Source organism: Takifugu flavidus, chromosome 20, assembly GCF_003711565.1.
Source record: "Takifugu flavidus isolate HTHZ2018 chromosome 20, ASM371156v2, whole genome shotgun sequence".
NCBI classification, from domain to species: domain Eukaryota; kingdom Metazoa; phylum Chordata; class Actinopteri; order Tetraodontiformes; family Tetraodontidae; genus Takifugu; species Takifugu flavidus.
In genome coordinates, this window is record NC_079539.1 from 7,396,092 (window position 1) to 7,418,082 (window position 21,991).

Here is a 21,991-nt window from a genome sequence, read left to right on the forward strand (position 1 = left end):
TACATTTCCATATGCAGTACATTGCCGTAAGTACAAAGTATCAGGATAGTAAAGAATAAATAATTTTCCAAGTTTAATATAGTTGTTTACAATCATTCTTAATCATATTTCTATATAATTGCACTTCATTTCATTGCCAGTTAACTTCAAATTCTGAGCTGTTTACACAGGCAACCGTTATCCCAGTATAAGTGAGGGTTCTACTCACACACGCGTTGCACCTCCAACATACCAAAGAGCTCCTTCATTAAACTGACATGATGGTATTTAGTTGAAGGCATCATTTTTGAATACTGGCCTCATACATTACATGTACATTTCAGTTACTTAGTCGACACTTTTGTCCAACACGACTTACAGTGAGAGACACAATCAAGCCACCATGCAATTGACCTATGAGACTAAAATACTGCCTTAGAGTCCTAAACGATGAGTACAAGTGCAACTACTAAACTAACAGTGCACTGCTATTATATATATACAGTACATCTAAATGGGACTATTGGGAACGGGTTCCAATGGCTGAGGGTGTACATGTATCAATACCAGACAAAAAAAGGAAAACACACTGCCCTGCAGCTTCGACCTGTGGTCCATCCATCGGTCCCAGCGGCTCACGCCATCACCACCCTCTCTTTCCCTCTGCAGCTCATCTCCCTCCGTTTCCACCTTCTCCTTCCCTCTGGGAGGCCTGAGCAGCACCCCCGGCTACCACGGAGATCTCCCCGTGTCCTGTCTCCTGCTCCCTGTCCAGCTCCGCCGGCCTGGAGCTCTGCTGGCTCTGGTTGGGGTGGGTCTGACTGCTCCAGGACTTGCTCCTGCTGCGGCTGGGCTCCTGGAACTGCTTGTTCCCGCTGTCGTTGCCAGAACCATTGCCCCTGTAGCACACCCCGCACACCAGGCCCAGGAAGGCCCGTCTCATCTCGCGGCTGGCCAGGGTGTAGATGATGGGATTCATGGCCGAGTTGAGCACGGCCACGCCGATGAACCAGTCGGCCTTGTAGAGGATGGGGCAGGGACGCTCGCACGCCACATCCAACAGGAGCAGGACGAAGATGGGCGTCCAGCAGGCGATGAAGACCCCAACCACGATGATGACGGTGCGCAGGAGGGACATGGCGTGCTCAGAGTTCCTATGCTTGCTCACCTTCTGGCTGCTGGACTTCACCAGGATGTAGATGCGGGCGTAGAGCACGGACATGGCGAGCAGCAGCACGATGAACACGATGATGCAGAAAGCGACGTACTTCTTGGTGTAGAGCGGGAGGATGGTGGAGCAGTCGGGGAGGTTGCCCAGGCAGTTCCAGCCCAGAATGGGCAAAGCTCCGAGCAACACGGCAACCAACCAGCAGGTGCCGATGAGCAGGAACACTCTGTAGTTCTTGCTGGCGTCATAAGGCCTCATCTTGATCATCGTCAGGTGTCTCTCGATGGCGATTGCTAGAAGGCTGAAAACGGAGGCCCAGAGCGCCACGAACATGCTGCCCTCTCTGACGAACCAGAGCACAGGTGAGAGCTGCAGAGTCTTCTCCCCCGACAGGAGCAGGTTGACCAGGTAAGCAACGCTGGCCAGCAGGTCGCACAGCGCCAGGTTGCCGATGAAGAAGTACATCCGGTTGTGGAACCTGTGGTTTTTCCATATGGCGAGCAGCACGGTGAGGTTCTCCAGGATGATGAAGCTGCACACCACCAGGAAGGCGATGGTCTTGGGGTCCACGGTCCCGGGGCTTGTGCCCACGGTGGGCCGGTGATCCAGCTTCCCCGTGTAGTTGTAGTGCAGGCGGATCAGAGGGTTGAACATCATCACAAGAGAAGGGAGTTCAGTGTCAGGAAATCCCCGTCTTCTGCTGTGGAGCGGAGGTCAGGGTGATGAATCAACCAGCAGCAAAAGGAAAATACCCAAGAAGCAGCCTTTTGTCCACATTTTGCACAAATTATTAACATTAAGCCGCACCTACAGAGATGTAGAATGTCTTTCCTGGGTAGGAAAAGCGACGAAATCTTTTCAAAGAGCTTTTTTTCTACGCTTTTAACACAAACTAAACAAACAAAAAAACACTGTTGCGGAGTTTCCAACGAGTCTTTGCCCTTTCTCATCTTTTGTCCTGTGTTAGAGACGTGGGGGAAGCAGATGAATTACCTCTGAGCTACTTCAGACAGGACCGGCTGGCAGTCGCGGCGCGCTCGCTCTGCGTCCCGGGCTGACAGCTCGACGCGCACGCCGGCGCAGCTCTCATCGCTCTGCGGGCAGATTCGCACGCTTTGCCTCTCTCCCCCCCCCCAGTGGAAGAGAGCAGCTCCTCACCTTCGACTGACTCCGGAGTTGTGGAGGCTCTGGCTGGAAGTCGCGCCTTCCCCCCTCCTCCCCTCCTGCGCCGGGCTGGGCCGTGCCGGGACGTGCCGTGGGCTCGGTCTAACTTCTGGAGCGCCCAGCCGGGGAGGTAGGTGGCAATGTGTGGACGTGTTGGACGGATTTGGCCTCAAGCAACTTTTACAAGCGTGTCCTTGGCCCCCAAAAGGCGTAAGTTCGGCCACATTCGAGCAATTTGATCGAAGTTTATCAGCATCGTGCAGCTGTAGCCCAAAACACCACCTGGTATGTTTTCCACGTGGTTTTCCACAAAACCACTTCTGTGTTCTGTTTGTGACTTGTGATATGTTTATTTACCCTATCTGCCCACCCCTCCATCAGGACCACCCCTCGTCAGAGTTAACCTTTAAAGTATCCAGATGCAGCTGTAAAATGGTGAGTTTGAGGGCAGTTACTTTGGAAGCAGATCCTCTAATGGTGCAGTGAGACGTGTCAGGTTTAACTTTTTGCTTCGGTGGTTTGATTCGGCAGGTGCCAAGTGCCCAAATTTAAACATGCAAAGTGTTTGGCGAGACTAAACAGATAAAACCAAATGGTAAATGGTCCCTTTGGGTCTTAAGGCAGATCAAAAGTCTTGTTTTTTAGGCCTGTAGTCTCCACTTTCCTCAGTTGTGTTTGAAGGGAAGAAGAGAAATACACAATATGGGGTGAGATTAAGATGAGCGCCGCCCGTCCTTTGTTCTGGTCTTTCGGTGACCTCATATCCAGGAAGGATGGGCAGGGCTGGCAGACAGGAGGAGGCCATACGATGACTCCTTGAAATAAATGTGGTAATGTTTGACTTGACGCTGCGCAGATCTGACCACGTGTCTGCAACAATAAACCCGTTCTCCCCAAACTCAAGTCCAGAAATGACCAGACGGGATTTGCCGAGGCAACTCTCATCGCCACGCTAAATATTCCGCTTGGGTTTTCCCCCCAAAGAAAGCACACGGCGTCCTGTGTCCCAGCCCCAATCATTAAACAGCAGATCTCTGCCGTGTGGTTATTAACCCAGAGGAACATTTCGTGTGGTTGAATCAACAGCTGCGGTTTGGTGCCGCTCCACTGGCATTGTTAGCGTCACAGTTCTCAGACCCTTACTGCAGCAGTGGTGAGGGGGGGGGGGGTCTCCGCACCCACAGCAAACCTGAAACCAGTCCCTGAGCTGGCCTCTGTAGCGGCGGCTGGACGAACGCGCCGGGATCCTGGTCGGAAAAAGCTTCTTTTTTTTTTTTTTTTGCCGTGGAGCTGGTCCGACGTATCCATTTACATGACCTCTTGAGTCAACTATGAAGGCATCAGCCAGAGCAAACCTATAATATAGTGGTGAGGAGGCGGCCGTGCCTGCGTGTATTCATAGCCCGCTGAAGACGAGCACGGGTGCAGGGTTCTCCACTTTGGCAGGACCACCCTCACTAAAATATTGCTTTGTTAGCAACCGCTGCTTCGGGCGAAGCGCGGCTGAATTTTCCTCGTCATTTTTGCCCGCAGCGCGGTAATTGAAGTCCTCCATAGCTGCAGTTTTCCAGCGTTCCGCAGCCGCACACCTCGGTGGGAGCGCGCGTGAGTTCAGCGCTAACGCTATTTTAGCGCGATTTCCCACCCTCTCCTCTCGCACGTGGCCCAACGGTTCCCCAGCGGAGGCTTTCGCAGCCCCGCTTAAAAGCGGGTTTCACCGCCTTTGATTTGTGTTGCTGAGCAACCCAAGAAGCGAAAGGGCTTCGGCGACATGAAAGAACATCAAAGCATCGCAGCGCGACAGGGCCTCCCTGGCGTGCAGCGGAAACAACTGCGATTAACGCGGCGACGGTCACAGATCTTATATCTTATCGCGGCATCAATAATTAATCGCAACGCAATATACGAGCAGGGCGTGTTTACAAATGCACGCACGTGTATGATGCTCTGCTGGCATTCATAATTGATAAGAATTGATTGGCAGGCGTGTAAGTAGTACAACGAACAGCGCTTATTTCACAGCAGAGAGCAACAGTTACTGCCCATGAGAATGAGGGCGAAGACTGAGCACACACACACACACACACACACACACACACACACACACACACACGCTGGCAGGCGTCTCTGTAGCCAGTGTTTTGCCAGGGTTTGCCCTTCAAGCGCTCAACCTTTCATTAGGTTGCGAGAGCCGGGGTCAGAACCACGGGCAGTGGGCACGTCCGTGTGCAATTACACGGAGTCGCTGCCTTTAATTTCAATCTGAGGGGAAAAACACGCCCCGTCAGTCTGGGCTGCAAATCTGAGGAGGCCGCTTCCCTCCTGCCGTGTGGCTTTTGCGGCGGCAGTATTTCGAGGCGCGGCGGTCCCTCGCATGCGAGTTAGCAGGACGAGGCCGCGGAGCCGTTCCTGCAGGGGCGCAGTTTAGTCTGGGAGCTGCCAACTTTAGAAGGCCACACAAACAGAAATAGTTCTTCTCTTCTGTCACTTTCACTTTTTTATGGCCCTTCGGCCCCCTCACCTTCGCTCCTTTGGGTGTTGGGGGCCTTTTCCACTGATTTGATGGGAATCTGCAGCTTTAATGTCGCCGTAGACTCTCGGGTGACGGTTCGGTGTCAAACCGGCCGCCGTTGCCAAACGCGTAAAGTTTAACAGAGTCGCTCCAACATGGAAAAACTGTAGAAGCCACATTTCTCTTCCTCGTGCGGGGTAATTGCGCGGTGCATTCAGGCGCAGCAGGAGATTTACTGCTTCAGAATGCTTCTGTCTCATCGACCCCACTCCCTTCTCGTGCGGGGTTTTATTGGCTTTTGTAGCTGGCGATGTTAAAATGGTGACGTAAGCCCCCTCAGGCTGCTGATTGATCCCGGATGCATTACCGATCTCCAAACAGATGGACAACCACGGCTCACGCTGACATAACGTGGCCATTTTGCCGTAGTTTAATGCAGTTGTGGTATGGAAATCACACAGTCACAAATGACAGAGTGGATTATTTGTCCCGGTGTAGTTGGATTCAGGGTCTTTTACTGAGAACTGCCAATACTGGGGATGGCTTTCAAGAATTGTGAAAGGAAACATAATATTCTCAGAAGACGAGTGACGTGTTTAGCTTCTCTAATTGTGGGTGTTATTTTTGTACATGAGGACAAAAATGAAGAAGTGCCATTTGCCATGAGATTATCTGACGGTGGATCGCATCATAATCCCGAGGCTTTGTCTACGTTTTGACCTTTGACCCCGGCCGGTTGTTTGCCCAGCTCCAGGTAGCCGGTCGCTTCCTTTTCCATTTTTGTTAAGTGCAATCGTCTCCCAAACGTTAATGCGAGCCTACACAGTAATGCATTGATCACAAGCCCCCCCCCAGACCCATTAGGTGTGCAGTACTCAGCTCGTATCGATGCTCATCGGTGGTCTAACAGACGGGATGGTTTTCATACTGCTGTTGCGCTACAGGCATATTTGCGTGCGCTGGTACGCGCCTCCAAAGGCCACACTTATTATACACACACACTGTTCAAAAACACTGGCATTCTTCTGTTTATCTGCGCCGTCACGTCTTTTTCTTCGCCCAACAACGCGGCGGTGATAAATCCAGACGGGGGCATCCATGATTCCTGACCTAAACTATCCCACTGCAGCAGCTACAGATCCCTCACTTACTCCCCAGGATAATGCTGCTATTGCCTGTGGGTGTCACCACCACAACGACCACACGGCACGTTGGAAGCTAGCATCCACTTTGCTCCTGAAATAGACACTTGGAGTTTAGATCTCATATCTCACTTAGCGGCTTAGATTGTGTACTTAATGTAAGATGGCCCAGCAGAACGATCTCCCTGTCTCCCCTCATTGCTTTATCATTTGATTAAAGCATCACCAAAAGATTATATTAAAAAACAATCATGCCTGGATCAGGTTAGCATCAGGGCTATATCGCTTTTCTGCAACAGTCCGACATTAGTAGCACATAATAAGATTGTTTATGATCTTTCCGATCAACGTCTTTATCTCGCCGTTCTTCCAGGGCAGCGCTGCAGCGGCGCTTTAGTTGGTGCTGTGAGACATTAGGCAGCATTTTTAATCTTCATGCATCCGGCTGTGGAATCCAGCTGAGTTTCATCACAGCTGGGCCTGCGAGCGATCTGTTTGCTGCCTGATGGTACCAATCGATAACGAAGCGAGGAAGCTGCTAAGATGCACAGGAAGTGTGCAGAGAGCCATGTATAGGCTGCCCAAATAAATATTGGCCTTCCACAGGAAGCAAACAAGGTGCAATATGAATATGCAAGCAGAGTAGATCCTTCTTCATCTGTTTGTTTTTGACGTGTTGTCTCGTCCTGTAACGTGGCATCGTGCACAAATACGCCAGGTTTCAATTCACACCAGCTGTTTTAACCTTTCTTATACATATTTCATCAGGGGACTGCCCTCCGCAGTGTCTGTGTCTGTGTCTGTGTCTGTGTGTCTGTGTCTGTGTCTGTGTCTGTGTCTGTGTCTGTGTCTGTGTCTGTGTGTGTCTGTGTGTGTGTGTGTCTGTGTGTGTGTGTGGTGTGTGTGTGTGTGTGTGTGTGTGTGTGCTGGCGACTGTGGGACGACCGTCTGCAAGTCGGACCGGTTGTCTGGTGCCAGACAAAAGGCCGGGGAGCTGACAGGCCGTCGCGTCACCTAATGCGTTGATGCATTACTGGAGGTCAAATTCTTGCTGGAAGGGTTTGTTGAAGACTGAACGGGTCCCACGGTCACGCAGGCGGGACCTTTAGTGCTTAAATAGAAGCCTCAGAGGGCTTTCGATGTCTGACGCCTAATTTTTACCACAAAGTTGAGATCATGGTCAGGGGGTTTTGGTTTCTTTGATATTAGTAACTGCTGTGTGTGTGAGGGTTCTAGGGACACGTTCTTAGGCGCTGTGACTGCTGCGGTATGTGCACAGGCAGCGTGGGCGACAGCGCTGTTGAGCTAGAACACGGAGGGCCGCTTGATAAAGCTGTCAGGTGCACTTGCTCATATTTCATCAGCAGCTGTCGAAAGGGGGCCGAAAAGCCAGGAAGGCCGTTCTTCAGAGCTTGCTCTCTTCTGATTTCAGCAACAGAGCCCACAAAATACCTCTGCAGGTGCCTGTCGGGGGCAAAATGGGGCTGTTTCAGGAGCTTTTGTCCTGAAGGTGCTTCCTCAGGGGCTCCGCAGAAACCCCACAGAGACGGCCCGAACACACCACTTTCAACAGTCCCGCCGTGGAACTGGGAACAGCATTGTGTAGCTGCATTGTCACGGTTTCCTCAGAGGATGTCCCATTAGAGGTACTTTGTGTATGCACACACACACACATACAGAGGCAGAGGCAGAAACAGCAAGGAGCATTGTCTGTGAATCTTCTGGGCAGTTAATAAAAACAGAGAGAGGAACACAAAGGCGGGACTGTGGGTTGAGGGGGCCGGAAGTCACACCTCTTCAATTTCTGGAGGCAGGAAGTTGGGTTAGTTGAACACAAATGTCCGTGGGTTTATCTTTTAATGTTTTGATACACCACTGCTCAGCTTTGCACTGTAGGAGTTGCACAAGACTATAATCGACAAGACGAGCAAACCCTGGGGAAGGAAATGAGTAAAGACGCAGACCAATACGCAACTGTGGCCGGCAGTTTGTGTTGCAAGTTAGAGATCTGAAAGAAATTACATAGTTAGCAGAAGCGGTCAAATCGTCCTAAAGTTGCGTTGACATGAAACATTAGCCGTTGGCGCCCTCTAGGGGGAGGAGGTGATTATCGTACTGCCTGCGCTGCTGACGATAAAGTAACTAATTAAAACTAATTAAATAAAGGAAGTAATTAAAACCAGCCAGACGAAGTCATTTTAGGTTTTCCATTATGTATTATTGAATTTATTAAACAATTTCCCGAAAACTGTCTCAGGCAAAGTTATCCTTTTAATTTAATATTATTGGGAATAGTCAATCTGCTTCGTGTCAGTACCACCCAATGTCCACTAGAGGTCAGTGCAAGGATGGAATTTGAATATGCTAAATAGCATTAAGGGTTTGGATTACACGATGCAAATTCATTGGAAACTAATGTAATTAGTTACAATTTATATTAATTTGCACTTTTCATTGTAGTTTATGAATCATGGCACTCTAAAGATACACATTAATGTAAATAGTTTGGTTTTTGTTGGTTTGTTTTTTCTGTGTTTTAGCCTGCCATGTTGACACCTTTACATTTGCACTCATTATCGTAACCTGTCATAGTTCAGCTGCCGCAGACCCACGCACTCAAGGACCTGGTGCATAATTGATATTCACACTGTCTGCCATGCACAGCCCTGCAGTACCCAACTTAATAGTACGTGCACATTTATGCATACGACACATTCTGGGTGTAGTCTCTAAGCTCAATAAGCACTGCAACTTTCTACCTGTCATGCAACCGTAGACTATTTTACTACATCGTTCCATGCAGCACTTCAGGGAAAACATGCCTATTAATTATTCACTACATCCGTTTTCTAAAGGCAGAGTTGCTTTAACACCGAGTCTATATGTATTTATCTGTATTGGGCCTTAATTTTAACCTATTATATATATTTTAAACCTTCAGCATGCTCTTCTCTATCCGATCCTCACTAATATAGGAAGATGTGCAGAACCACACAGGCTGACTTATGTTTATGTGGAGATAAAAAAAAAAAACGCCCACAAGAACAAAGTTCAACATTTAGTGTCTTTATAAAACAGATTTGCAAAATATAGCCAAGGCTCATTCATTTAAATATGCATAAATAGCAAGAAAATACTTTCTCATTTCAATTCAAATCATTTTTTAACTTCCTTTATACACAGATCAAAAATTCGAAGGCGGCACTGAAACCCTCTCGATTTGTTGCAGGGTAAAACGAAACAAGCTTGCTGTGGAGCTGAAGCGGCAGTCGACTAGTCAGAAATAAGCACCCGCCGAGTCTGAAGACGCACACTTAGAAACATTAAAACAGGTTCTCTTCAAGTCTGTGCTCTGTCCAAGTACACATCTTTGGATGCCTCGAAGTCTTTTAAGAGCAATATATATATGTTTATACATCAGCAACACAACCGTAATTAACACCACCACATCTAAAAGGTTTTGTACAATAGTGCAGACGAGCTTAAATCAGAACAAGGCAGTGGATGTTCAAAACAGGCCATCAAACATTCCGACTCGTTCGACAACATATAGGTTTGGATATGAAATAAACAGGCCCGAGTTCAGCCCCCGCAGGGCAAATCCCCGCTGTAAACTAGCTCAAGTTTAATGGTGGACGTGCAACGTTCAAGCTGCTTCACCATCGCGAGATCGAGCCGCTGACCCGACTTTCCCTTTTGAAATTGAATACCGTCGGAATTTCCTCCTAGTTGTTGCATTTTCGGAGGCTCTTGCCAATTCTTTGTTGCCGTGCTGGTTTTCCGTGCTTGCCTCCTTCTAAATGCTTTGTCAACATTCACAGCTCTGAAACATTATTCAGCATGACAAATTCAAATCCCCCCCCCCCCCCCCCCCCCCCCCAAAAAAAAAGCTGTATTTTTCTACAGCCACATCAGCAGGCTGCGTTTCCCGCTGGCTTCTAAAGGTGCGTCCTGGAGCAGACCAGACGTGCTGTGATCTGGGGGGACCTTCTCTCTTCTCCCTTAACCTCCCGTTACTTGGCTGGCTCAGAGAGGGGTGGGGTGTGCTCCAGTCTCATGGTCCAGGGGTCCGAGGCCATGGAGTAAAAGGGGGAGTGAGTGAGCACGCCATCTCCGGCTAAGGCGAAGGCAAACAGCCCCCTCTGCCTCCCCGCTCCGGCCTTCTCCTCCTCTGTGATGTTCATCCTTTCCGCCTGCCGCTCCTCCCTGCCCCCGCTGTCCCCGCTCTTAAACCCCACCCCCCTGCTGCCGAGGCTGAACACCTCCCCAAGTCCCTGATTCTTGACCGCCTGGTACGACGGGCTCAACCCCAGCTCCTCAAAGCGGGTGGCGGCAGCAGTGGGGGGGCATAAGAAGTTGCTGGCTGCTGCGGATCGCCACGCCGCGGGCTTCCGTCCCCTCCGGGGGCGGGAGACGCGGCAGCTCTGCCTCTTAATATGTCGATGCAGGTGGTCGGACCGCGTGAAACTCTTGTAGCAGTGCTCGCACTGGTAGGGACGCACGCCGGTGTGGATGCGCAGATGGTTCTTCAGGTCGTAGTTGTGGACGAACTTGGAGTTGCAGTGGAGGCAGATGTAGGGGCGTTCGCCTGTGTGCTTCCGCATGTGGATCTTGAGTTTGTCCTGCCTGTTAAAAACCAACAAACCCCCTCAGCTTTAGCTTAGGTGGCAACTTAGACACAAACAGGTGAGCGAAGAGCAAAAACAACAACTCGCTGCAACGATAACAGGTGGAAAATATGCTGAAGCTGAACAGACTAATGCAGAGAAACCAAGCCAGGGGGTTTTCCACTAAATCTCTTTGATATTACGAGGTGTTGAAAACAGATTAACCTCATTCAAATGGGCAGGGGGGACTTTTTGAAGCCTGCTGTTTTACATAAACTGTTTCTTTGTGCTAGAATCCTACAGATCTTTAGCTTGTAAGTGGGTGGCACATGAAAATGAAGCGGTCTTGTAATGAGAAAAAGTTGCGATTACAGGTTTTCTCACCTGGTGAACCGTACTTCACAGATGGTGCACATGTACGGTTTCTCTCCCGTGTGCGTCCTCATGTGCCGGGGCAGTTTCCCGGCTCCTTGAATGATCTTGTTGCAGATGGGACACTGCTGCGAAGCTTTGGGCTTAATCTTCCTCTCTTCCTCCAGCTGCCACGGCGGGAACAGCGTCCCCAGCTGCGAGGCAGAGCTCAGGAAGCTCAGGTAGGCCCTGAAGTCGGCTTCGTCCTTTATCGTTCCCAGAGCGTGACCATCTGACGTCACCGCTCCGGCGTTCACGCCGCTGCCCAGGCCTGAGTTGGCAAACTCTTTCAAAAAGTTGCCATGGATCACGCCGAGGGGGTCCTCCTCTTTCATTTCCTCCTTGATTACTTCTCTTTTCACCGCCAAATCGAGGGGTCTGGAGCCCTCCAGCGGGGCGGCGGGGAGGCTGTGGGGGAGCCGGCTTTGTGGCGAAGCTCCCGTTTGTGGATGCTGGACGTGATGGGGGTCCAGAAGCTGCTTGGGGAATGCGGGGAAGTCTGTGGCCCACATAGAGGGGTAGAAGCCTGGGAGGAATGGGGAGAAGTTGGCCCTCCTGTCCAGCGTCGACATGCGGGGGTACAGCCCTTCCTGGAGGAGAGATTCGATGGAGAAGTCTTTCAAAGCTCGATTCTCCATATTCTGCAAAACAAGACACACCCAGCCTTTATCGGAACTCTCAATAATCTAACAATCGGGCCCCCACCCTAGATCTCAGCACATTCCCAGGACGCTACCTGTTTGTCTCTGGTGTCCCCTGGAGACTGGGACTGGGAGGACAGCTCCAGCTGCCGTTCATAAGCAGAGGTGCTGGGAGGTGGCGAGCCCTCCGTCCCCGGCGGCGTCCGCCCCCCCCTGCTCTCCGATGACTGCAGCGACCTCTCGCTGACGTTGTCCTCCTCCTCCTCTTGCTTCCTCGACCCCATCTCCTCCTCCTCGTCTTCCTCGTCGTCTTCCTCCTCATCTTCCTCTGCCTCCTCCTCTTCATCCTCGTCCTCCTCTCCCTCCTCCTCCCTGCCTCCCCCGCCTCCGCCCCCGCTGTCCATGATCTCCAAGCAGACGTTGATGATGCAGGGGATCTCCAGCATCTGAGCTGCGTTCAGGATCTCCTTAACGTTGGACGCCGTCACGGTCAGCGTGGACGTGTAGGCAAACTCCAGGATGGCCGTGAGCGACTCCGGAGCCACAAAGTCGATTTCGTACACGGCGGCGGCGTGATGGTGGTCCCCGCCGTCCGCCGTGGTGACGGTGAAAAGCTTTTTAAAGTACTGGCTGCAGGCGGCCAGGACGGAGCGGTGGGTGCGGTACTCCTGGTCGCGCACAATGAGAACCACGTCGCAGAGCAGCCCGTTGCGGCGTTGCTCGTTGAGGCTGCAGAGGACATCGCTGCTGTGGTTTGGGAACGGAATCCCGATCAGGTCCTCTTCTCTGTGATGGACCATCCTCTTCGATCTCTCAACCGATTATCTGTGTGGGGGGGGGGAGAAAAACAAAGTGTTAGCAGAGCCGAGCTGCGTTGACCATCGTCAGCTCCGAGAATTTTCACCACTTTAACTCAAAAGAAGTCCCAAATCCTATCAGGCAGCTGTTGCATTGGTAATTTTACTGGTGTTTGCTGCATGCACGTTATTCTTTACATTACGGGATTCCTGTCCTTTAGCAAATGTAATAAAAGGAGGAGGAAGTGCCAGTTGGCTGATAAGATCTTTAAACCGTTCATAAAAGCGATGGTGAGCTTTGATATATGGCATCGCTGCTTCACTTTATTTAAACAAAGCATTGGAATCTGGACACACACTTAAATTAAGTTACTACACTTAAATGTACTTTCTGAGTGACATTTTACCCTCCCTGCGTGATTGGGATGTGGTGAAACCTTGACTAAAGAGGTCAGGTTGCTGTGTTGTTGCCGTATCCTGTCCCAGTGCTAAGCCTGCAGGGTAAAGCCGCCGTCGCTCTGTTCCCCTTTCTTAAAGCCTCCATTCCGCCGCCGCACGAGTTCCTACCTGTTGATTCAGCGCCACGTTGTTTACGGCGCTAACACCCTCCTCTGTCTGGCCTCTCATTCATTTGCATCTATGAATAGAGCCAAGGCTTAACCATACGCACTTGGTGGTCACTGAAGGCATGCGTAGATAAATACTTTAAAGCGGCGCCGCTCACCGCAGCCACATTGTTGACTGGCTCTGAACGGGCACTCGCTGAAGCCACACAGACACGCACGCACACGTCCACGCCGAGCGTCTTGTTATGTTGGGATGGATCGCAACACAGGAGGCAACAGAAACATATAGAGCCGTTTCAGACTATCTCCTATTTCACCTGCAGGTATACAACTCGGATACCAATCTTACATGAAGTTTATTCTTGTCGATCTTGTTGCTAGGAAACTGTTGCCACGTTGGTGCCATTGATACAGTGTGGACATAATTTAAATGTCAATAGAGGGGGTGGTATAGAATATAGTCAGACCTATATAAGAAATGCATCAGGGTGAAAACTAATTGGGGAGTGACGGTGAGCACTGGGCCGGATCAAACTGTCGTTTAGAGGAATAATGAATTACTTTTGATGAGTTTTGCACGCTGGGTTCAAACTTTCTCCAACTGTGCCTGGGTGGTTAAATATTAAAGACGGAGCCGTAGCTTCCTTTTAAATTCGTATTATCGTGCAGTTTATTGTGTGTACAGATGTCATAAAACTCGCAGCCTGGGTAAGAGGTGAGAGAATCTCCAGTGGGAGATCAGATGGCCCAAAAGTTCCCTAACAGGTTGCACAAACACCAGCAGAGGGGCCCCTCCCTTGCAATAGCCTGCCAAGGCAAACAATAGGGCCGAGCTTGCGACAACACTGACGAGGGCGAGAGAGCGAGTGTCCCTGGAAGGGCTCGGCAAACCCGGTGTCGTGGGCTTGCTCTGGACCCATCCCACCCACCCCTGAGACCATGGGACACGTGCTGCTGTTGCTGTTGCCCCGGCCCGCGCCACTCCCCTCAGTTCCCACTGGCTAGTGGCCAGCCCCTAATTACAATGTGGAGAGGATCTAAGGAGGATGTGCCACATAGACAGGGAGGGGTGGAGGGCACGGCGTTCCCACCACAAGGTCCTGGAGCGACATTTCGTCAGCCAAACATCCTTAACCCTTCACGCGCACCCCTCCACCCATCAGAGCAGCCAGGGTGTGGACCTCTTGTGAAAGGGCTCCCATAATTTCTGTCAAAGGCTTTTTGACTCTTTGAAGTCACGAACAATCTAGTTTCTGTTTAAAAGTCTTTGGTGGTTCAGGTTGTTACCTGTTGAATAATTGGCTGTAGACGTTCTTTCTAGCTACCCTCAGCTTTCACCTGCTGCGTTTTTTTTTAACACTTAGGTTGTCATGCCGACGTCCCTCCTCCTGCCTGTCCTGGCTGCACTCCCACCTCACATTGTGTCACCTCCAGCCGCCGCTCTCCCCCCTTCCTCCTCACCCTCCTCTCTCCTCCGCCTCTGCTGCAGCCACCTCATCATTATGTCCAGAGCGGAGCGCCGACCGCGTCTCCGGCCCGCTCGGGGCCTCACGTCGGGGGCCGACGCTCATTTGGGCCGGTAATCTGAGACACCCAGACTCTGGGTGATCCACCTGAGCTGCTCACTAAATCACCTGCTGAAGTTTACCCCTGTCAACAACTGCCCAGAGCCCTCAGCAAACTGCCCTCGCAACTGCACAGGCAGCAGTTTATCATATTGACAGCTAAAATCTGCCCCCCTATTAGGAGGAGGTGGTCATTAGAGCTGAGGGGGGGCGGTAATGAGTCCATTAGCACAGGTAGAACCCCAGCAGAGCCGTTCCTGTGGGAGCCTCTTGCTGGTGGAGGTGACAGGAATCTTCATTACTGACAATTTAACAGAGGTAAATGCGATATGATAAACACGGGCATGTAACAGTCTGGACAGAAGGGCCCTGATTCAAAATCTAGGACAAAATAAATTCACTTCATCTGCACAGGAAATTGTGACTGATCCATTTTAATTGTTACAGTTTTGCTGAATATCTCACAAAAATGAAGCTTTACTCTTATGTGGAAAATTAAAGGCTCCTGACATTACACTTTTTATTATCCTCCTCACAATTAACATTGATTGGCACTTTTTAAAAAGTACGACAGAGTGGATTTATTTTTTCTAAAGTTTAAAAAATCCAAGATTTGGTCTTGAGGGTTGTGGGGTTTAAATCAACGGCTCTGCTGCGTCTGAGGAGCCTTCGGGGGGTCGGCACTTCTGCCATTATTGCTCAGACTGGTCCCCTGTTTAACCTTTCAGTATAATACTGTGAGAAAGGTTTATTTTAGAGAGAGTTTTGTGTTTGTCTCTATTTTCCTTGTGATACTTGCAAATCAGCAGCGCTAAAAGAGTAAAGAGGACGACACTAGGTGTTAATTGAAATATTTAGGATTCCGTTTCTGTATCTTTGACATTAGAAAATGCTAAATTTGGATGAGCTGCTCTACACATTCTATTTTACATTAAAATATAAAACAAATATACAATACTTTTCCACAAAACAAACTTCAAATTCAATTTCTGATAAAACGTTGTAAATATTGTAAATATTCTCTTATTTGATGAGTTGGTGTCTAATTAACCCTCTTACTATTCCAGCACATTAATTACAGTTTAATAAATATATCTAGTTTATTTTAATCATACTTGTATTGATCATTAACCGTAAACATAAAAAAACCAGCCTGTGCAGCTTTTTTTTAAAAACTATATGATGTCAGAAATGCGAGCCTGCTAACAACTATCAGGTTGTAAATAGTAATTTACAGCTCAGCATCAAATCCATAACATGTTTTTACTTTGTCCCGGCGCACGAATCTCCCCAACACTGTGATTTACCGGAGATTTTACTCGGGACGTAAAGGAGCCAGTGGGAGTGTAAATAACGAGTCGGCGAGCGTTCAAACTTCTGCCTCGCCGGGTTGAAGGGACGTCGGGGGGGCCCGTATTGGCCGCTCGGCACCTCCGACCCTTCGCCCTCTCATAAACGAGCATTAATAGGCGGGATGCACGCGTGTAACAGACCGCTCAAGTACAAGCTTGTCCACTCACACACACACACACATATACACACATGCATGAAAACTCTTGCATTACTATAACTACCCACACACCCACACACACACACACACCCTCAGTCATCTGAATAAATTCACGCATGTCTTGATACGTTCACCTGCATTCCACAGCTGCCGGCTGTCATCGCTCACCCTACCTCCAGTTTCACGATTCCCCTCGCGCGTCCCTGTAGTCCCAGACCGCTAAGAGGTTCTGCTGCTCCTCACTTGACCTCTCAGCATCGCCTTTTGTGACCAGGATCGCAGCCGCCTCGCTCCCGGCCCGGTCTGTCAATCAGTCAAGCGGGCGGTCAGTCCATTCACAAGCTCCCCACGCTGGCCGTGGGTGCCCATTCACAAAAAAAAAAAGGAGGAAAAAGAAAAAACAAAAACCCAGGGAGGAATATCCAATGGGGAGAAGCCAGATCGGTGCAACAGTTGAGTGCGAGTCTCAGGTCGGTGTGTGTAGCAGCGCAGCCAGGAGGGAGTTTAGAGTCGGACTCTGTCGTGCGTGGCTCATGTAGGACGAGCGAGAGAGTGAAAGGAAGGGAGGGAGGGAGGGCAGCAGCACTGCGCCGTGGAGATGTCGCACCACTAGTTTTTATAGCAGGGTGGGTAGCTGGAAGATAATAATACCCCATCCTCCTCCACAACACAAGTTTAAGTGCACTGTGTAATAAGCTCATGGCGCAGACACCCTCTGATTTAGGTCAGACAAAATGAATTTTTAGTTGTGTTCGAGCGGATTTCTTGCTATGGAGGGGCCGGGGCAAAGGGACTTCAAGGGGTTGTTTGAGGAGACAGATTGGAGATGCTAAAAAAGGGAAAAGGAGGAACGAAAAGTGAGGAAACCGTCCCACGCGCCTCCGTTGGGGGGGTCTAAAGGCTAATGCTGAGACTCTGAGGCAATGTAAAGTTGAGCTCCAGAGAATTCACTGTGAACGCTGAGCGCTTCTCATTATTCACCGACTCTTGTCTGATTCATTTATGTCAGTAATCTTAATAACAGGAAGCCCAAAATATCAGAGGCGTAATTAAACCACGAGTCGCTGCTACGTGCTGAGTAAAGCAAGATTTTAAAAAAAAGAAAAAAGAAGCAGGTTAAAGAGAGCAGAAGTGAGATGCTAGATTACTGTTTTGAGTCAGAACGCCGGCAGAGCAATTTAACAGTTGGTAAGTAAGGCAAACGCCACCTCACCCTGTCTGTGGAGAGTAGGAGGAAGTTTAAATGAGCCGTTTTATAAAGTCTCAAGTACAGAATTGGAAGCGTGCTGGGGAGGGTCTGGGAAGTGTTCAACTGCAGTAAAAACGCAGAGAGTGGAAAGAAAACATGAAAACACGACGACAATGTTGCAATGCGAAGCGACAGGAAGAAGCGTTGTGAAGTGTTTAGCTGGCGTTCGCAGACGGACCGAATGTCATGACATCGCGCCTTCACAAGAGCGGCCTCGGGGGCGAGAGGCGTCCTCCACCTGCCTGCAGCGCTACAGGTGTCCGGTTCGTTTCCCTCGGACAGGCCGCGCAGCCACGGCCGCTGACCTCAGCTCACCTCCCGGTGGTGGTCTACGATGTTGTGTTCAGGGTCAGAGCTGAGGTCAGCTCATTCTGGCATCGTGTATATATAAACTGGGCTAGCCGCTAACTGCCAGCCGTCGGGCCAGACGACCAGAAAAACATTATATAACACCGGCCATTTATTATAAACGTGCTGCTGACGCGGACGCTGGATATCAGATGAAGAGCAGGAAAAACAGAAACCAGTGAATTCCCCCAGAAGAGGCCCTGTAGATACCGATCGCCCCCTCCTCCGCGATGCCTTCAGGGTGTGAGGCCGCGCTAACCAGTCGCGTCACTCAGCGCGCTAACAGCCACAAGATGAGAAGATGCCCAGTAAGAGTCATCTGTTTTGTCTCTCTGGTTTCTCGGCGTACCTGTTTACTGCCACCTGCCACGACCAACCAGGGGCACATGGCGAGGGACCAGAGCGTTAGAGCGCCCGCGCTCCCTTTAACGGGAGGAATGGGAACAAAGAACAAGGAAAAATGGGAGTTTAGGCACGACTTAATCTACTCCTGCCCTGCTCTCAGGATGCCAGGTGTGGCCTGATGTGGGAGAGAAGCAGGAAAGGGAGGCAATACACACACACTCTCTCTCACACACACACACACACACTGCAGAGATAGAACATTACTGCAGGTCTACATCTCCTGTCTCCAAGGACACACATACAAACAGACGCAATGTGGCTACAACAGAAACGGAGGTGGTCGTGCATGCAAACCTGCTGCACACACACACACACACACACACACACACACACACCGATCTGCTATTGGCCCGTAAGGTGGTTACAACTCACCGTGGATGATACCTGCCAGGTGACCAAGGGGAAGACGTTTAATTTCTGCTGATGTGTGTGTGCATTTTTTTTTTTATTTCCTTTTTTTTTTTTAAAACCACCCAAATCAGTTTTGGCTTCCTTGCCAGAAGGGAGGTAAAGTACACGAGCTGCTTAATTCACAATCGCAGAAGGAAACGCTGTAGCGCCGCATCACAGATGCCCGATGAACTCCAACGCTGGATTTCAGGGACATCCATCATTATTCTTTTATCTTCAACTGAACTTTCAGTTCATCTTTGCCCACAGAAAATCATTGTGACTTGGACCTGAGCTAAAGCTGCAACTAAAACACACAACTGTGTGTGTGTGTGTGTGTGTCTGTGTGTGTGTGTGTGGTGTGTGTGTGTGTGTGTGTGTGTGTGTGTGTGTGTGTGTGTGTGTGTGTGTGTGTGTGTGTGTGTGTGTGTGTTGGTTGGTAGGGTCGTGGACTGAATGAGGACAACAACTCGCGGTGATAACGAGAAGGAGGTCGGCCTTGGCGGGACGGCCTCTGTCTGCCCTCAGGTAGTGTGCGTTTGTGTGTGCGCATGCATGTTTGCACGCGTTGTGTACATGTGTGTGTGCCAGCAGGAGAGCCCTCGGGCGCTTTGGCACCTCCTAATTAAAACCAGTCAGGCTGCAGGGCAGGAGAGACAGATGCCTGTCATGACACACACACACACACACACACACACACACACACACACACACACACACACACATGCACGCTGCACGGAACCACGTACACGCTGGTACACAAGTGTGATGCACAGGTCAGCTATTTCTGTCCCACCCGCTCAGGTGTCACACAGTAACCAGCTCATCTGCCTGAAGAGAAGAGGCAAAGGATGCGTTCAGGATCAGGAAACGCTAACAGGGTTATTACTCTTTATTAACGTCGCTCCTCCATCCCCCACCTCTGGCCGCCGTCCAGCGGGCCGACACGCTGCCGTGACCTGCAGCAGCGGCGAGGCGCTGGCGTTGCTGGGTGTGCGTCCGCCGTAGGTTGGGTTGACAGCGGAGGCCCCTGAGCTGAGGCCGGTGGTGTTACAGCACAGGCTAACGCTTAGCGGGCTAACTGCTATTTGCGTTGGGTGGGTGGATCAAGGCACGCCGCTTCCCTTTCTCTCAGTGATTAGGTAGCAAAAGCAGGGCAGCTAGCATAACCCACACACTCATGTCTCTAAAACTGCCATTCCAGCCCCGCTTTCTCGCTCGCTGCCTCTCACACACAGGTGGGTGGACCCACTTATTCAACCCAGATCTTTCTTTTAGACATTATGAAATCGTGCTCTTTTTTTTAAATCCTTTTCTTCTCCCCCCCCCCCCCCTCCATGCCAAATGACACTCGCTTCTTTTCTTTAAAAGCAATTGTACTAAATTCCAACACGCTGGGAGATGATGCGTTTTCCCAGCGGTTTTCTGTAAAATTAGCATTTTTTTGGTGTCAGAATTTTTTAAAAAAAACAACAACCACAATTTCATTAAAACCATTCTAATTTTTAAATAGAAATATATGAAATGTAAAGGCAAGCGTTATCACACTGCCGTGTAGCTGAGACTAAATGCTAGATATTTAAATCTGAAATGTAGTTATGGAGTTATGTAAAGTAATGGGACGAGGGGGCTCTAACAGAAATAATTATAGCTAAAAGACAGCGCGGGCACAATCGCTGACTGACTGCTTTGTCCTTTCAGCCAGGCACTCTGTTTCGTGAGGCGCGCAAAAATACACAAATCCCACAGAAGGAGCTTTTTTGGCAGGCCCGGGCCTCCCACCCACGGCAGCCTCTTCAAGCCTCCTCCCATCCTCTATTCATCTGTGAGGGGCGGCTTACTCACCCAGCCCGACTCCGCACACAAAACAAAACCTGGACCCGGGTCCTGTACGGAGGAGGGCCGACACGCGCTCGCGTCGTGGACGCACATGACCGGGACGGGCGGCCGTTGCTGTCTTTGGTGCTGCTACGGTAGCTGCTGGTGGTGGGGGGGGCGCTCTCCGACAGGCCGCGTCAGGGTGACATCTGTGTCACGATTCAGACTGTGCGTGCACGTGTGAGTGCTGTTACACAGGCGGGCCCACACACTGTCAGGTGGGACGAGGGCGTGCGGTAGCGTTGGCGCGCCCGGGCGGATAATAAACACGTTGCATTCTAAGTTCATTCCCGTTCATTCGAAACACTCTTCTCTGCTTCTGTCCAGGCCGGATGCACGGTTCTATATGGACACACGTGGGAAATGTGACCTCTGTCATGTAAAGCTCCTAATCTGAGACCGCTGGCAGCAGCCAGGGCGTGTATGGGAAGTAGGAGTGGTTCCGTCCAGGATTTTATCCCTATCTAACCCCGCTGTCGCAGGAAGAGCACAGTATAGCTTCAGCTTGTTCATTTTCTCCTTTAATGGTGAAAGACGACCAAGATTCCATCCTAATTGAGGAGCAAATGGTCCTTTTCTGCATTAACCCTTCCAGTAATCACCCCGTTTGATAAAAGTCCATTCATTACATTCCCAGCCTGCTCAGGAATGATCTCAAATCATCTTTTAATTGATTAAAAGTGCACGTTTGAGCTAAAAGGCGCGATCAGTGTTGATGGCGTCCTGTGGCTGCCTCTCATCGGGGGATGTAGACATAAAAGTGATGCAGCCATAGTTCAGCACACGGCTCCAGAGCCTGCAGGGAGGGTTCAGGAGCTTTCAGCCTGCTCTGCTTTGTCATGTGTTCACTTGTTTCCTCCTCTGTTTGTAAATGGGGTGGTTTTCCCTGCCTGCGCTGCTGTTGAAAGACACCCGGGCAGGTTCAGAGAAGAAGCAGAGCAGCTTTTGACGCGCTAAACACCATTTTGCAGCTTATAATGGAAAAGCTTATAATGGAGGTCCGTCCTTCGTGATTCTGCTGCTCAGCGGGTCGCTTTTGCCACAAAACACAAAATTTGGACCTCGAATTTTTTTTTAGGACGTATGAGATAGAAGAAGAGTGAAGGGGAAAGAGCGAAAGAGACGGTTAAATGTTACTGACCTAGGAAGTTTTGATTTCAGTTCTGTCCTAGGTCCTCGCCAGGAAACTCAAACGCTGCCTCGGCTCTGTCAGACTTGTGAAAGTGAGAGTGGGTGAGCTGTAGACTCAAATTTGCTGTGAAGGTGTGTCCGTAATTTGGAGGAGTGAAAGGTACCATTGCACGAAACGGTTATCTAAGAAACAACAAAACAAAAACTGATACACCCACCGGCCTCAGCCAACACCCCTCCCTCCCCGTAAACCAAAAGTATTTGGCAGCGTTCCCTATAAGTCCACCTGTGCTAAGAGAGGGGAGTGACACACACACACACACACACACACACACACACACACACACACACACACACACACACACACTTTAAGGCCAAGCCTTAAAACCTGATTGGGCGCTTGAACCCAGTTATGGCTGGGAACAAATGCAGCCGAGGTGTTTTTGGTGCTTGGAGACGGGGGCGGGGGGTGGGGTGGGGGGGTGTAACATATGCTAAAAGACTGACCAGGGCCTGGAGGTCTGGAGG

At 50.2% G+C, this 21,991-nt stretch overlaps 2 protein-coding genes across 5 annotated transcripts; both read right to left on the reverse strand.

Moving 5' to 3' along the window:
* Positions 1-58: 58 nt before the first annotated feature.
* LOC130517766 (sphingosine 1-phosphate receptor 3) lies at positions 59-2,295 on the reverse strand. The gene is made up of 2 exons (XM_057019877.1): positions 2,141-2,295; positions 59-1,847 (listed from the first exon to the last, which is right to left on the reverse strand). Exon 2 carries the CDS (start codon positions 1,802-1,804, stop codon positions 650-652), a length of 1,155 nt encoding a protein of 384 aa, XP_056875857.1. The 5' UTR covers positions 1,805-1,847; positions 2,141-2,295; the 3' UTR covers positions 59-649.
* Positions 2,296-9,015: 6,720 nt separating this feature from the next.
* LOC130517764 (zinc finger and BTB domain-containing protein 7C) lies at positions 9,016-21,620 on the reverse strand. Of its 4 annotated transcripts, XM_057019870.1 has the most exons (5): positions 21,474-21,615; positions 16,236-16,365; positions 11,720-12,449; positions 10,957-11,624; positions 9,016-10,591 (listed from the first exon to the last, which is right to left on the reverse strand). In XM_057019870.1, the coding sequence occupies exons 3-5, from the start codon at positions 12,422-12,424 to the stop codon at positions 9,979-9,981; spliced, it is 1,986 nt and encodes a 661-aa protein (XP_056875850.1). In that variant the 5' UTR covers positions 12,425-12,449; positions 16,236-16,365; positions 21,474-21,615; the 3' UTR covers positions 9,016-9,978. The 4 variants fall into 4 exon arrangements, with proteins under 4 accessions (XP_056875850.1, XP_056875852.1, XP_056875851.1 ...); XM_057019872.1 differs by lacking the exon at positions 16,236-16,365 and having other exon boundaries at positions 21,474-21,620; XM_057019871.1 differs by lacking the exon at positions 21,474-21,615 and having other exon boundaries at positions 16,197-18,343.
* Positions 21,621-21,991: the final 371 nt, after the last annotated feature.

What these genes read in the sequence shown, in the direction of transcription:
- LOC130517766 (XM_057019877.1), bottom strand. Translation starts at nt 1,804, where the DNA reads ATGATGTTCAACCCTCTGATCCGCCTGCACTACAACTACACGGGGAAG.
- LOC130517764 (XM_057019872.1), bottom strand. Translation starts at nt 12,424, where the DNA reads ATGGTCCATCACAGAGAAGAGGACCTGATCGGGATTCCGTTCCCAAAC. An exon ending in GGGACACCAGAGACAAACAG is followed by an intron (nt 11,625 to 11,719) that starts GTAGCGTCCTGG and finishes CTTGTTTTGCAG; the next exon opens with AATATGGAGAATCGAGCTTT. An exon ending in TGTGAAGTACGGTTCACCAG is followed by an intron (nt 10,592 to 10,956) that starts GTGAGAAAACCT and finishes GGTTTTTAACAG; the next exon opens with GCAGGACAAACTCAAGATCC.